The 17,419-nt window shown below is 30.7% G+C and overlaps 1 protein-coding gene across 5 annotated transcripts in view; it reads left to right on the top strand.

The window, feature by feature from the left end:
• Positions 1-6,993: 6,993 nt before the first annotated feature.
• LOC107440460 (cyclin-dependent kinase 5 homolog) overlaps positions 6,994-17,419 on the top strand; it is a 102,882-nt gene continuing 92,456 nt past the window's right edge. The window contains exons 1-3 of one of the 5 annotated variants that reach the window (XM_087168525.1): positions 6,994-7,377; positions 12,303-12,597; positions 14,161-14,259. In XM_087168525.1, the coding sequence (XP_087024651.1) occupies positions 12,468-12,597; positions 14,161-14,259 (229 nt within the window). In that variant the 5' untranslated portion in view covers positions 6,994-7,377; positions 12,303-12,467. Of the gene's footprint in view, positions 7,547-7,581; positions 7,799-12,302; positions 12,598-14,160; positions 14,260-17,419 lie in introns of those variants that run through there. The other 4 variants (XM_087168542.1, XM_087168531.1, XM_087168563.1 and 1 more) reach the window with 4 other exon arrangements.

Raw genomic sequence — 17,419 nt, 5'->3', positions numbered from 1 at the left:
GATCTTTGGTTGCCATTTAAAGATTTTTTTTCAAAAGATCTTCAATGGCAGATGTCGGCATTGGTCCTCTTTCGTCTTCGTTCAGAACCTCGTTCAGAAGGAGACACGTTTAGCTGTGTTTCTTGGTGTTCTTCATTCAATATTTCTTGGAGTTCTTCTGTCGTCATTTCATCTTCATGTCCCTTTATGAGCTCTTCTATGTCATCCTCGTTCACCTCCAATTCCAGATCTCTAGCAGATGTCAAAATTTCAGAGATGTCTCCCTGATCACCTCCGTCTCTTTGAACGAAGGAAGGACACAGCTTCCGCCAAGCAGAAATAAACTGTCGCTGTGTGACATCTGACCACGCCTTTTGAATGATACGAATATTTTCAAGAATGTCAAATTTTTCTTTCCGAAACTTTTTTAAAGTCATTGTTGAGGAGAATAGGCTTGCTTCACCGACGAAACAGCGAGCGAGTGTACAATTTCTTGAAAGCCGCAATAACCTCCTGATCCATCGGCTGAATCAGCGAAGTCATATTCGGAGGTAAAAACTGAACTGTCAGCCAGGGAAAGTCTGTCAACAAATTATCTTCAAGATCCGTTGGGTGTCCTGGTGCATTGCCCAATAGCAGCAGTGCTTTCAACGGCAAGTCATTGGTATCTAGGTAGTCCTTGATGCTCAGGACGCAAACTAGCCATTCTTTTAAAAGATACTGCGTGAGCCATGCCCTCTGATTCGATCTCCACATTACTGGCAGTTTGCTCTTAATTATGGAATTTTTTTTAATGCTATGGGATTCTCAGAGTGGTAAACGAGAAGTGGTTTAAGCTTCATATCACCACTAGCGTTAGCTCCCAAAAAGAACGTCAATCGGTCTTTCATAGGTTTATGCCCGGGAACACTTTCTCATCTTTCGTGATGTAGGTACAATTCGGCATGCGCTTCCAAAACAAACCAGTTTCATCACAATTAAATATTTGTTGTGGACGATTTCCTTCTGTTTCAATGAATTCTTGAAATTTCAGACAGTACTTCTCAGCTGCTTCTTTATCTGCACTAGCAGACTCACCATGCATTAATACATGCTTAATTCCAGACCTTCTTTTAAACTTTGTAAACCAGCCAGTGGTAGCCTTGAATTCTAACTCCTCGGATGACGAACCTGGAGTTTGTTCTTTCAATTTCTCAAAAAATTTTCTAGAATGATAGGCATACTAGTTACATCTCGTTTCATTTCCCGTTCATTTATCCAAACTAAAAGCAGCCTTTCCATTTTGTCATGGATGGCATTTCTTTGCTTCGCAGATGTGATTTTCGTTACTCCTTCATTCTCCATAATTCAAGTTTCATTTAGTAATTATCAATACTAAGCATGCTTTAAACATTTCTCCTTTCAGTGATCTTAGTTTGTATGTAAAATGATAACAAATGTTTAATATAAATTTTTTTTCAGGCCGAGAAGTGTTCGTTAGAATTCGTTTTGTTCATTCTGTGTTCGTTGTCCGAACACAAAAAATCTTCCTTGAAAGTGTTCATTATCCGAATATGTGTTCGTTATCCGAACACAAAAATCTTTCGTGAAAGTGTTCGTTAACCGATTTGTTCGTTAACCGATTTGTTCGTTAACAGATCACCCACTGTACTTATTTATTAAATGGTTTTTACTCATGAAGTTTTAATCATTGAATGGAGTAATTAAGTATAAACTCGTTAAATCAGTAACATATTGGTGGAAGAATTAAAATGTTTTGAAAATATTAGCTTCAAAATAACTTATTTATTTTAGCAAATATTTTATTCTGTAAAGATTATGGCTTTTTACTTTTTTGAATTTGACATGTAAGTGTCTTTAAAAGATTTCAATAAATTTAAATTCACTTTTCGGTCACGTTTGCTAAATAAAATATTAAATTTTCCGTTTTTGGAATAATTAATGTAAGAAATTATTAATAATTTTGTTGATTTTTATGCATATCGGGGCCGTTCTTAGGGTTGGGTGACCGCCCAGGGCCGCCAAAAATGTAGAACTGCTTAATGTTTATATTGAAAGCTTTTTTCCCCTAATGCCTACCTGGGGAATGACCTTTCATCAATACAGGCATCTGAAGGGCAGATTTGTTGACCACTCTTTCAGGGGCACCTTATTAGGTGGGTCAACGTTGCTCCCACAGTAAGAACAGATAGTGCAGAGAATGAAAGAACATCCATGCTTTTCCCGGGATTCGAACCCAGAACCTTTCTTACGCAAGGCCAGTTCCCAGCCCCCTACACACTTATATTAAAAGTTTGTCTTTACATTTGTTAATTCTTGGATAAATTTTTGCAATTCCTCGGGTATATAATTCGTACTAATTATAATTTTTATTTCCAAATGTGTGTAATTTCAGTTAATGTTCCTTCATATCAGGAGTGTAAATTTTTAAAATAACATGGAACTTATATTCAACTTTTATTGCATAGAAATTAATTGCATCAAAATCTTCAACTATTGTCGATTTGTGAGTCTGTGTGTTTGAAGGGTAATCCTTAAGAACTCTGCTGGTGGAAAATTTAAAGAGAAATAAAAAACAGGGTTAGTATGATTTAAAAATATTTTTAAAAAAATCATCGGTTTGAATATTGTTTTTTAAATCATAAAAACTATTTATGCAGTACTGCATTTTCTAATGTGTAAATTCTAATATGCCGACCTTGACTACAATATCATTTAGTTTTTATGTGAAACAAAACTATGGACTTTCCTTCTCTCAATCATCACTTGAGCCTTGTTTCTTCGTCAATTAGAGCAGAAGTTATAATGATTTTTTTTTTATTTAAAGAAAGCTTCTATCCATGTTGGTATTAGTTATTAAATTAATAACCGTCTTTTTTAAATTTTCTCATAACTTATTTTTCAGTTATTATTCTTCATTCGAAATGAAATCTCTTAAAATATATTTTACTTCAAAATGCTTGAAATTTTGAATGAATATTTTCTATACATGTCTTGGGAATAGACTACGAAATAAAGGATTGAACGATTATTTTTTTTTGTTTTACAACTGAAATAAAAATAATTAATAGCAATTTTCGGCCTTTTTTTACCGAATAGGTTTCCATATTTGCTGTAAAATATTTAAATATTAATATTGCGTCTAATCCTTAGTCTATTCTCTAATTTTTATGAGTTTTATAAATCAAGAATAATGAAAGATTAATAAATTTTAACAGAGATATGTGATTTTCTAAAAGAGTTGGCCAGTTTTCCCACTTATTTCTTTTAAATTTTTTTTCTTCTTATTTTGTATTCATACCATGTTTCAGTGTATGATACATACATAAATCTAAATAAGACATTTCAAAATTTGTCTTCGAAGGTTTTCGGGTACTTTAAGGCTGTGATAATAAACCGTTGATATCAAATCTCGTTAATGATGAAAGTTTTATTCATAGAATTAAGGAATAAGTTAATAAACTAAGAAACAAAACATTCTGTCTCATTTTTTAAAGAGCTTAAATGTAGATAAGGTTATAACTTCTAAATTTTAATTTTTAATTATTCATTTCATATGATTTTCATATTTTAATGTGTTCATTGTAATATGTAATATAATTTGCTGTTTTATTACCAATAAATATATATTTCAATTATAACCCTGAGACCGAGATAGCCTGATCGGTAGGGTGCTGGGCTCATGTCCGCGAGTTCGTGGGTTCGAACCCCGCCGGCCGAATACTCCCCGTGTAGTAAAATGGTGCCTAATGCACGTTAAATCTGTCGAGTCGCAAAGTCCTCCATGTTCCCTTAACAAATCAATACCTCTGGGGGTACTGAATTGAAGATTGATCGTTCTCTGATTCAGGTCAAAATTACGATCTGTGGATGAATGAATGGGTTCACCCTATAAACGGGGGTGACGTATGGGTGTGACAGAAGTCGAATTCTTGGCCATAGATGGCGCCACTGGAAAACAAGAACAATCGCACCCTTCTGCCTTAACAGGCGTACGAATGAGTGAGTGAGAGAGAGAATTATAACCCTTTAATTTTATGCACATTTATTTCAATACAAGTAATTTTAAACTTATGAAATATATAGTTAGAGTATCTAATTGTAAATAAAGAAGACTTCCCTGCCAAAATAAATTTAATTTTAAAAATGTTTTTCGATCTAAGTTAATTAACTTTTCATTGGACCAGTTGATTATCTTTCTTTGCAATTCATTAATATCTTTAGTTTGATAAAAAATAACTGGCTTCAGTTATTTAATAATTAGTTTGCAATACTTAAATAATATTAACCTTTTTTATTAGTGGCATTAAGAATTTTAGTTGCAGTATTATTAGGTTGTTAAACACAAAAATAAGTGTGAAAAAAAATCCAATGTTGAGTAGATAATTTGTTAAGGAAAAAATAAAAGACATTTTTTAGGGCTACGAAAATGCGTCTTTGGGATTTGCCAAAAATAGAACAAGATGCAATTTTATTTTTTCAGGAGCGAAATATTTTACAAAAAAAAAAAAAAACGAAAATGTACCAATTCTCATGACATGAAACTTTATTACTGTTCACGTACGTTTTGGAAATGTAATTTCATTTGGAAACTTATTCATTAGAGTTCATATGGCCATGGCCCGACTTAGCCTAATTGGAGCCCGGGGCAAAAACTTCTTTGGGGGGCCCCCTCTGCTTCACTACTTCAGTAATGAAGAACTAAACCTTATAGAGGTATTTAAATTTTTCACCTCATAATACATATATAACAAGAAAATTAACTAGAACCTAAAATAGCTATAAATTCCCCCCCCCCCCAATGGTCAGTTGAAATATCGTCCGGTCCATTTTATTAATTTTCTGACAATTAATTTTCCGTCATGCCGAAGGTAATTTTCTGATTGTTAATTTTATCACCTAGCTGTGAAAAACCCATATCCAATTATATCCTTGCTGACATTATAGCGAAATTTAGCTAAACTTTCGCAATTATGGTGGCTCAATTAGGCCAATCAGAAGCATGTATTTTGTAAACATATCGCATTTTGCGATATGTAAAAATACAGGCCTTTGATTGGCCAAACGTGCCCATCGTAATTTCGAAAGTTTAGCTGAATTCCGCCCTAGAAAGTCATGGATTTACTTACGCATTATAGATTTTTTGTGTTTATACAATACATTAATGAAGAAGCCAACATAAAACTGACGGATTTTATTTTGTTTAAAGAAAAAGTTCATTACAGAAGGAAACCTAAAATGAACTTTTTATTCGAAATGGGGGCCCCCTCTGATGTGGGGCCCGGGGCAACTGCCCCGTATGCCCCTGCCTTAGTCAGGCTCTGCATATGGCGACAGCATCAGGTGAAAGAAAATAGAGATTGTTTCGAATCTATGTTAAACTCTATATCGACCCGTTTTCCTCAAAAATCCGATTAACTTCGTTGATTTTAAATAAAGTGTTTTGATTTTAAATAACAAAGTGTTTTATTTTATGACTTGTTGCAAAACTTTTAGCTGTAGATTGGCGGCACTTAAAAACCGCCAAATATGTAGTTGCGGTGGTGTTAATACGTAAGTACCGAATTTTTATTCCATACTTTTCTGAATCATATTACTTCAAACATTAGAATATGCAAGACGTATACACATAATGTTATACCATTTGATTTTTCAAACAAATTATTTTAACAACTTTTTTTATCAAAAAATTATAAACTGAAAAACGTAAAATATAGAATTCTTAGGATAAAAAAACGACTTTAAAAATTCTTCATATTGAAATAAAAACTTTCATATTGTTTCTTCTTATAGTTCTTTATCAGACGTAAAAAAACCATTCTGTAGAGAACTATCATCAAATAAGAAAAAAAAAATTCTTACAAGGAAATTTTTTATAATAAAAATCATAACACTTACCTGATTTCCCAAATGATATTTTCTTTGTTTGAAAACTTTATTCTCAAATAATATATGCATAGTTTATCCCTTCATTACTTTTAGATAACATACCACACAGCAAAATGTTATAATTGTAAGATCTCGATATGAATTTTAATATACTTAATACTTAAAAACAGAATAGCTGAATTCTAGTTGAAATTATTCTTTCAAAACTAGGAAATACTTACCAAGAAAACGATAAAAATTTATTAATAATCAGCACAAATGATACTATTTCAAGTAATGCGAACGATTCTTTATTGTTGTTTTCCGAATTACATAGATACAGAAATATAATATTCTATAAAGAAGAAGAGTTTTTTCAAGTTCTTCGTCCTTTTCCTTATGAAAATTTTGCTTCTTATTTGCTGCTAAGAAAATGGCGTCTGATTCTGCCAATGATTTTGATGGAACTAAATGAAAGCTTAATAAATTAATGCCTGATATTTTCAGGCTCCAGCTAGAGGGCGTACTCGAACATTATGATCGCGAATTGAAAAGTATGTGGTAAATGTATTTTTTATTTTTTTAATTGTTTTTTGGAAAAGTGGGATTTCTTTGAAATTCGTTTTCTTTGTAGCGTCAAGTTTTAAATACCAAATCACTAGTATATAAGACATATTAGCTTGATTCCATCTTGAGGTACCTTTTGATAGATGAAGGTTGATATAGTCGATAATCAAATCCCCTCATTGGTGACCTGCAAACATGATATGAACTCGCCAACATGGTAGATGGTCCACATTAATACAGTTGAATTGCTTAATATATACTGCTCAAAGAAAGAAAAAGGGAAAGATCGGGTGAAGTTAATAAAGTCTCCCGGTCAATAAACAAGAATTAAAAAAAAAAAAAAAAAAAAAAAAAAAAAAAAAAAAAAAAAAACATTTGAGCGAAATGCTACAAAAAAAGAAAGAAAATATAATGAGCAAAAACTGATTTAAATAAATAAACAATATGAATCAACTAGTGGAATCTGTTCATCGAGTTCCATCAAAGATAAAATTCTGGAAGGGGAGTAATGTAGCGTAATTACCACTACAAGTATTAAATACCAAATCACTAGTATATAAGACATATTAACTTGGTTCCACCTTGAGGGACCTTTTGATAGATGAAGGTTGATATAGTCGATAATTAAATTCCCTCACCTTAGAAAGAACCGATTAAAATTAAATTCCTGATATAATATTGTTTTTTGATAAAAATTAGAAGTAAAATATAATTCTTAGGTAAAATGGATAGTCCTTTATGTTCTATAGCCACCCATCTGATCTAGAGTCACGGTTATCGATTTTCAGAAACAGAATGCCTTTCTACTAAGAAAATCGAAATGCAAAGGTTAGGTCTAAGCTGATCGAAAAGACTGATTTCGGCTTTTTAACCAATGAGAGAAGTTCTGCTTTTTCTTTCCCGAACGGCAAACCTGTCATGTAATATTGTGATGATATTAAGGAAAATTGCTATAGCCTGCAGGTGAGTTTTATGTGTTTTAAACTTTATTATAAATGTGATTTCTGTTTGAAACTTTATATGATACCAACTATAGGATCATTCTGAATTGATGTGCTTGAATAACCCATAAATGTGCGTGTTGAAGTCATTTGTTTTTCTATTTTTTATGTTGGACATTACGTCATTAACAGTTATGTCTTATTTGTTTACTTCTTTACTCGGCTCATGCTCTGAATAGGGTGTGTGGAATAATACACATAATATAATCAGAAGCATAAATTTTTGCGTTTAATGCCATTTTTGCTCGCAACAAGATGTTGTAAACACTGTTTTTGCTTGTGAAGTTTTGCAACTGTTATCGCTTCGTGTTTATTGCGATTATCATATGTTTTTACTCGTATCAATGCCATCCATCAATTTGTTTTCTTATCGCTTGTAAAATGTAATCATTATGACTTTTTAATCTACATAAATTTATTTTATTTTGATTAATATAACACAGTATTTATTTGATTTATAGATTAAAGTAATACCTTTTTCTCTAAGTTTTCCTTAACTGAATGGAATCTAATTTTCTTGACCTTCTCGTTTTTAATTCTTAGAACCTTTTGATATTTTCAGCTTTTCTAACTTAAGTTTGTATATTACAGTTTATTGTTATGAAAAAAAAATGTTTCAGGTTTAATACAAATTTAACTAGTGTGTGACTGACTAGATCAGGGGCCATTTATATCAAGCATCCACTGTATTTAAAAGTGATATTCACACATTTGAATTAAATTATTTTGCTGGGGTTATTTGCTTACTGTGGTCTGGCGCACCAAATCCAATCGCCGAGGTGCCAAATAGATTTTAAACTTGCAAGGTGCATTGATTATGAACCCGGGGATGGCTACGAGTTATACCTTTCGAGTTGGTCCCTTTCTGTGATGTTGTTTTTAGATTCTCATGGGCCGCTTCCCGGAAGTTGCCAAGACCTGGTGATTATTCTGATATAAATCACAGCAGGGTTGGCAAGATTTTGCCACAGGTGGAAAAAACCATGGTAAATACCGGTAAAAACCGTCCTGGCAAAAACAGGTTTTTGCCAAGCAAATTGGCAAAAAGTAGCAAAAACCTATATTTTCCAAGATGAGAGGACAAAAACACATTTTTGATACAAAATTATTCCTAAAATTGAAATATATACTATAAATATAAATAATTACAAAAAAATTAACAAAATTATTATTCCATAATTAAATGATAATGTAATAATATATCATTTTAGTAGTTTAAAACATTATTGATTGGAAAATTTGTGATTATTCTTTTTTTTCCAGTGAAATGAACTTATTTTAAATTAATATAACTATAATTTGAAACATAAAATATCTATCAATATGTGTAGTTAATTATTGTACAAATAATAATTTTTTATAATAAATAATAATATTATGCAAATAATAATATTTATTTATTTGTAAAAAAACATTTATTTTAGGATTCTAAAATGAAAAGAGATCACAAACTTTCAATCTCTTAAAAATTATTACCATTATATTAATTATTAATATGTTAAAAATAATTTTTTCATGTAATGTATCAAAATTATTATTCCTTATGATTGATTTAAATTTGTTTCAAGTATTTTGTAATAATATTTAATCAGCAATTTAGATAATTTGGTTTTTGCCGGTTTTTACCAGTTTTTGCCGGTTTTTACCAGGTTTTTGCCACTGTCCTGGCAAAAACCTCTTTTTGCCGGCAAAAACTCCAACCCTGAATCACAGTATGGCAATCTCCTTATTTGTTTTCTTTTGTTTATTATTTTTTAACTTGTCTGTCTGTTACTTCTTCCTGTACTAAATCCGTTTATTGATGGGGATATTTCAGTTTAGTATGTTTGTAAGGGAAAGCGCTTAATCTTCTTATAGTATGCAGGGCCAGACTTAGCCTAATTGGGGCCCGGGGTAAAAACTTTGTTTGGGGCCCCCTCTGTTTCTCTACTTCAGAAATGTAGAACCAAACTTTATGGAATTATTTAAATATTTCACCTAATTATAGATATATAACAAGATAATTGACTAGAACCTAAAATAGCTCTAAAGTGCCCCCCCCCTCACCCTAAATTGCAGACTAAATAATCATTTTATTGATTTTCTGACAATTGTGTGTCCATCATGCGAAAGCAGTTTCCAAAGTGAAGTTTTCTGATTGTTAACTTTGTCATCTAGCTGTGAATGATTCATATCCTTGCACGCCTTAGGGCAGAATTCTGCTAAATTTTCGCAATTACGTTGGCTCAATTAAGCCAATCAGGAGCCCATATTTTTTTAAACATATCGCATTTTGCGTTATGTAGAAATACAGACTTTTGAATGGCCAAATTTGTCCATCGTAATTGCAAAAATTAATTCCGCCCTTGGAAGCCATGGATTTACGAAATATAGATTTTTTTGTGTTCATGTTTGCGTGCATGTGATTTTTCTTTTAAATTACTTGCATGTTTCTGTCAGGTTGTCACTGATATTGGGTTAGGTACTGGTACTGATACTGAAATCTTTCCTAATTATAGCATGAAACTACCATACTTTGAATTAGCTGTTCAGACCTCTTCTAAGATACACTATTATCAGTCACTTTTCCTCAAAATTTTTAATTCACTTGTTTATTTTTCTCTTGTTGCTAGTGTTTTTCAATTTCTAAATTTTTTTTACCATAAACCAGTGTTTTCATTACAGAAATAAAATGGGAGAGAATTTCTCACCCTTTTATTAATTTAATTTTAATTAATTAATTTATTTAATTAATTTAAATTAATTTATTAATTTTATTGTTAACTTAATTTTTCACCTAAAAATTAAAAAAACACGACTAGACTTGGAAGAAAATATTTTTTTAATTATAATACATTTTTAACATCTAATTTCTAAACTATTGAATACTTTTGCTGCATCATCATACGGAAAATGTTCTCTATATCTACTTTTTCATCAGCTATTCTCATCAGGTTACTCAAATGCTCATCAGTATATCTGTTACTATATTTTGTTTCAATTCGGTTTTGGGTGCTAAATGACCTTGCAGCAGATGCTGAACTATTCCGAATCACTAATTAAATTTGTAGCATTGTGCACACACTTACCTATTCTCTAAGTCTGCCAGCATAGACTTTTAAATTATTTCTGTTATAGAGCAGTGAAGTTCGTTGAAGTTATTTCCATGTTCAAACTTCTTGTTAGATCTTCCAGCATAGTTTTCACAGATTTCAACTTTTACAAATTGCTGTAAATTATCGATGAAGGAGTTTGGTAATTCATTAACAGCAAAAAATAGAGCTAACTTTAAACAATTTATTATAAGGAACTAATTTTTTCTCTCAACACTTGTTGCAGCTGTTTTCATGTCGTAAGACGAAATTTTTTCCGAAATTCGCTAGTTTCGCTCATTTTAAAATGGATTAATAGAGTGCGCGAACTTCTTACCGAAATTTTTTTTTAATGTGAGAAAAGAAGAAAATTTGCGAGATTCTCGCTTTCTTGCGCTGTAGTGAAAACACTGCTTACACTGCATAAACAATTTTAATCCATAGAGAAATATTCTTGCTTGATGTTCTTTTCATTCTCTCAGAACACTTTAAAGAATATTAATTTATAGAATATTAAGCTTGTTAAATATTAGAAATCTCTTGTGACCAAAAATATCAGCAGTCAAAGCAATTGTTCTTTAATTTATTCTTCAGTTTTCATATGCAAACTTCATTGCCAATCCTGATTATTATGCTTTGATATTCCCAAAAGTTAAAAACTGTTTTCAGGCTCAAAATATTTCTGGATTTTATTTATGCTATTGTTGAGAGATTCTATAGGTTTTTAGGTAAAATTCATCCTAAATTATTTCAATTGTCCTTTCCAATTGCTTTAAAGAAAGTTTAAAAAATAATTCCAAACTATTATTGCTCCAGGCTCTTACAAAATATTGAACATCTAACCTTGCATCTGTGTATGTACTTGCATCTTGAAAAATTTGGTTACGTTTATGGTTTATACCAGTGTACAAAAATTGTTTCCAAGTCATTAACCAATGCTTTCAAAATTATGGTCAAAAATATAAATTTAATTCTTGATATTTTCACATATTTCTTCATTTATCTTATCGTATTTAAAAAACGATATTGAAATACTAATCATATAACTGCTAGAAAAATTATCAGAGAGCCACATGAATTTAGAATAGAAACTATGCAAATAGGCTGTGTCAAATCAATGTAATAAAAAAAAAAAAAAATTAGGATTGAAAAAATTTTTTAAAATTTAGTAGCGAAAACTGCTGACAAAAATTTAAAAAGATATATAAATTTACTATGGACTTGCTACAATTCAGGTACTTAAATAAATATTATTCAAATTCCGAATTCAAAAATCAGTGATATATATACTACATCAAAGAAATTTTGAGAATTTTAAACTATGCTACATATTTAAAATATGCTATATTATAAAGTTTAATTATTATGCTGTTTTTTGCATAAATGTGTAAAATAATTTACACACTAAAATATGTCTATAATTTGTTTACATTATAGCTTAAACTTTTTTACATGTGTATAACTTGTTATATTTTTGAACCATTAAATAAACAATTAGATAGTATTTTTGGGCCACTAAATTTTCATTTGCTGGTGTGAAACCTATAGTTTATCTAGAACTCCCTTAGGCATTCATCAGGACCCGTGGCCGTTACTATAGTAAGGAGGTACAACTACTTCAAGTGGGGGTGTGGGGTCATTGTTTAGGACTGGTTTTGGGTTAGGCTACCCTCCCTGAAATGCCCCATTTTTTTTTCTATAGCAGCATATGACCTCAGACTTTGTGACGGGAGAGTTCTTACTGTCGATAAACTATATGTATATTTATTTGTCAAAAGTGTGTTTTATTTACTTATTGTTCCTATTTTTCTTACAGGTATCTGCAGAAACTATTACACCCTCTCCCTGTCTGTTAAAAAGCATCATTCCATGGTGCTTATATTTTAACGTCCAATCAAGTGCCTTTTTAAATCCTGCCTATTATATAAAGCAATAATTTTAATTAGTTAAATATTAGGTGCTTTTAATTAAGTAATGATACATGAATATGAAACGCTTTCGTCGACGCATGTCTCACACCTTTCAAGGGCAGAAAACAAACAGCGACAATGGTCTTTCAAATCTCGCAGAACGTCTTTCATTACAAGAAAATGGTGACATAAATAAAAATGGTAAAATATTCATTTATTAGTATATAAAATTTATTCACAGCTCCTTTTTATGCTTTTTCTTTAAGAACTCGATCTGTATTTTGCTATTCTTTCTGTCCCAAAATAAAGTATTTTGTCATAATTGTAAATATTGCGCAATGTCTGTAATTTTTCTTCTAATTTTACTTTAATGACTTTTATTTTTAAAGTTATATTGTAAATAAATAATGTTACCTATATAAATTTAAATCATACAAAAAAAGGTGTGGCTAATAATGGCAAATACTGAAAGTAATGCGCATTTTCTGGGAAAAGTAGATTTATTGATCCTATGGGTACAAATAGTTAAAATTCTTCAAAATAGTTCCCTTTTGCATCAATACACTTGCAGAGACGATTCTGCCACCCCTGGAAGGCACCCTGGAACTCCTGGACAGGAATGCCTCTTAGGAACCTTGTAACATGAGCTTGAATGTTCTCCACCGACTCCCAGTGCTTTCACTTCACCTCTCTTTTCAGTCGGGGGAACAAAAAATAGTCACACGGCGCCAAGTCAGGGCTATAGGGAGGCTGGGGCACCAAGGGGGTCTTACTTTGGGTCTGGTAGTTTTTGCTCCTCCGTCAACACCTTCGGCACAGGGTTTGCACAAACCTTTCACATTTGCAAATCCTCCATCACAATCCCGTGCACCACACATTTTGTCAAGTTCAGGGTGTTAGCGATTGCCTGAATGCTTAACCGACCGTCTGACTTCAAAATTTCATGCACACGCTGGACATTTTCATCGGATCGTGCTGTAGTTGGGCGTCCAGAACGAGGCTCGTCGGTGACCTTCTTCCGACCCTCCTTGAAGGCCTTGTGCCACCTTCCATACTGAGATCTCGAAATGCATTTCACCTTAAAGGCGTCTTGAAGCATGTGATGAGTTTCCGTCGCATTCTCCCCAAACCGCACGCAAAACTTTATCGCTAACCGCTGTTCCAGCGAACACTCCTTCACGCTGTAACTCGATCGAAAAATAGACTTAGCGCAAAGACATGTCCTACCTCTCCTACTACTTGGAGCGACCTGAGACTAGGCACATTTGGAAGGACAAATCCCCCACCACATTTTTAGACCAATCTGAGTGCGCTGCGATCGATAGTCGCGTCACAATAAAATCTTGCGCATTACTTTCAAAATGCACCCTGTATATGTTTTAATAATATGTAAAAAAAACTATCATTTAACCCATTTATTAAAATATAGTGATAGAATTTAAATTTGTATGACAGCTTCAAGTATGGTTTCTATTAACTTGCACAAAAATTTAAATATCGTATTTTTTAAATTTATATTTTTTCATGCATTTTTTTTATATCTAATACAGGCATGTGAATTGTTAAGTCAAATGTGTATAGACTTATCTAGTCTTTAAGTTACTGGTTTAGTACCTGTCCGTTTTTGAAAATCTTTATTTTCACGAATGAACTGAACAATATTTATTCGATTGATCAGTATCTTTCAAAATATAGCAACAATTGAGATGAATTTAATAATATGTAAATCAATTTGTATATTTAATTTTTCCTTTCTACTTTTAGGGGGTCATCGTTTGACTCTTTTTGAAAAAGCCAGTAGGCGTTTCTCTTTTTCTACATCAAGAATAATGGATTTCCAAAACAGTACTTCATCCATATCTCGTAAGTTTTATTTTATATTAATATTTGAACTTCTGAGGCAAGGAGTATTTTACTTTTCAATTAGATATAGTTTAAAATGCATGCTATATAAAGTTGGGCGAAAAATTAATAAATTGCATGAGGTATTTTTAATTGTAATATCACCTTAGAGAAATGGCATAGCTAAATTATGTTGTTTAACAACATTCCATAAAGTTTTTTGATGTAAATTTTTTTATTGTTACATTGATATCTTTCCTAATTTAATGTGTTTTTGATAATGTGTTATAATTGAGCCACGATGGCTCAGGGAATAGAGCGTTCGCCTTCCAATGAGGTGAATCGGGTTCTAATCCACCGATGGCTGATCGATATGAAAACGCATCCGGCTTGCACTGACCAAAGTGCTGACGTGAAATATCCTCAGTGGTAGACGGATCGTGGGTTAAAGTCCCTCTGCCGTCAGGCTAACCGTGGGAGGTTCTTGTGGTGTTCATCTCCATGTAATGCAAATGTAGGTTAGTTCCATCAAAAAGTCCTCCACAAAGACAAAATTTCTCCCAATACTTGATCCAGGAGTTGCTTTGTCTTCTGAATTGGGTTTAAAATTGCAAGGCTACGGAGTTGAGCATTAGTAGTCATAAACCCAAAAATTGGGTCAGCTGTTCAATGACAGTTGTAAAAAAAAATAAAATGTATTATAATTATGCTCTGGTATTTTTTTTTCTTAGAGTTTACATTTGATTTCAGTGAAATTTTTTAGATATTTTTTTAATGCAAAATAAAGCTTTATTTGTTTCTGTTATTTCTTAACTGCAAAAAATATCTGACAGAAATAAGATAAGCTATAATGCTTATGCAATGGCAACTTGAACTGTTTCATTTGTGCAAAAAGCTTTCCCGTGTTCTTTAGTGCTTTTTTTTTTTTAACGTGTTTTTCATGTATTTTATTTTTTTTGCTTTATATTTCTTAATATGTTTTTTTTTATAGAAATAAAATTTCACATGTTGTTGCAAAATGCATTTATGAAGTGACATTATTTCTAATAAAATTGATTTATTTATGTATAACTTTTAATTACTCTTATAATTGGTGTGACAAAGCTGCTAAAAATTTTTTCTCTCTTTGTATTTTTCAATTTAAGTCCAGAGTAGTTATTGCTTTTAAGTAAATATTACAACTATGCTTAAACTTTAAAGGAAATTTCAATAATAATTGAAAATTTTAATTATTATGTACGGATTTCACACAGCATAGCTGCATGTGACTCTTGTGTTACTAAACTGTTATATTTTATGTTACTCAATGTGATTCAGTGTAGCAAGACTTTTCCCTTTGTTTTGTATTTAAACAATATTCAGTATCACAGTTCTAGATCTTGTGCATGCATTAAAAACAATTTAATTATTTTGATTTAATAAAGTCTGCATTAAAACCAATTGAATGGTTTTCTCATTATGACTTTCATACAAAGTTTCCACTTACCTGAAAAGTTACTCATGATCTCTTTGTTTACTATTTATTTTTCTTTATTAATGTTTTTATTGAGAGTTAAATGCTTACTCAAAATTGTGTTGTTATTAAGAAATTCTCTCTTACTGAAATGGTATCTTTTGATGATGGCTTGATTAAAACTTAATTAAAATGTTTTGTTAAAGTTTAAAAATTAATTAGAACGTTTATGTAACTATCAGCCAAACATGGGATTAAATTATAAATAGCCTTGTAGGAAATAAGGTTAAATTTATATATTAAATTAAGTGATAAGATTAAATTTAAATATGTAGTAAAATAGGTGATAATTCTGTAGAATCTAGACTTCTAAATTATTTTTTTTATTAATTTTTTTTGTTTTTAAAATTTATTGTAAATAGATAGCTGTATTAATATGATTCATTAGCAAAAGTATGTACTGTCTAATCAACTTTTTTTTTTTTGTCTAATCAACTACTACATTCTGAAATTACAGTAATGTGTTATTTCAAATAATAAAGGGAATACATCGATATATATATATTATATCATTTCATTATGAGCCATACACCAGTATTCCATGCACTGATGATTTTTTTTTCTTTAATGGTTAAGTGCATTTGCCTGCTATACATCCATACATCCAATTTCATATTATTTATTATCAAATAAATGTTAAAATATTAAATAAATTTAAAATCAGATATGACAAATATTTCAAAACAAACAAATATGTGATGGCTGATGCTCACAAGAGAATGTCAATTATGGCTACATTGAGGACTAGGGTTGTATTGATTTAAAGTAGTGGTGTCAGATGTCAAAATTGATTTTTATCGACTGTCTTTTTTTTTTGGAAAAAAATTATTGATTTAAATCAATTTTTTAAAAATCTTTTTTTTCTTCGTGTTTTTGTAAAACAAAATTATTTTTTCAGCTTCTGAAAGTGGTTTAATTTTTATTGCAAGTTTTTAAAATGTAGGACAGGAAAACTACATAAATATTTTATTTTATTAAATTTATGTAGGCAACTAGTATCTTTATATTTGAACATTTCTGGTTATTCCTTTATGGGAATCATGTTTTTGATATATTCGTTACTAAAACTAAAATTACAATCACTTTCGTTTATGTGTCAAAATGTTGTATGGCAATTTTGTTATGTTTGAATATGTGAGAAAAATTTTGCATTTAAAAAAATTAAAAAGAAAATCATATTTTCTTTATTATTGTATTTAAAAATTAAAAAATATATTTTACAATTTAATGAGTAACACATTTATGTATACATCAGCTATAGAAAATTTTTTTCTTTAAGAATTGTTTTTATTTCTACTGATTTTGTAATATTCTAGGTAGTTTTTATGTACTTTTATTTGTTGTCATTTCTTTTCAAGGGTTAAAAATACTCCATTACTAATGAAGAAAAAATAATGTAATATTTTTAATATTTTAGATGGATAAAGTAGCCTACTTTAATAAACCTGAATAATTAGTAGCAGAACATATTAGGAATCAACTAACTATCAAAACTAAAATTTTAATTGTAAAAAAAATTATGCCCCCTTTCCTTCCGAAAAAATATATGTAAAAAAATTCTATTAACAACATTTCTGATGCCTTTTACTAGTAAATATTTATAATTCTTTTTTTTTTAGTTTGTAACCATTTTCAAATGGTCACCTTTTATATTAAATAATTTTTCTT

This window comes from Parasteatoda tepidariorum, chromosome 1 (genome assembly GCF_982258835.1).
Source record: "Parasteatoda tepidariorum strain Cologne lab strain chromosome 1, Ptep-v5.0, whole genome shotgun sequence".
Taxonomy (NCBI): Eukaryota; Metazoa; Arthropoda; class Arachnida; order Araneae; family Theridiidae; genus Parasteatoda; species Parasteatoda tepidariorum.
Note: the sequence above shows the minus strand (reverse complement) of the source record. Positions and strands in the feature narration are given on the sequence as shown.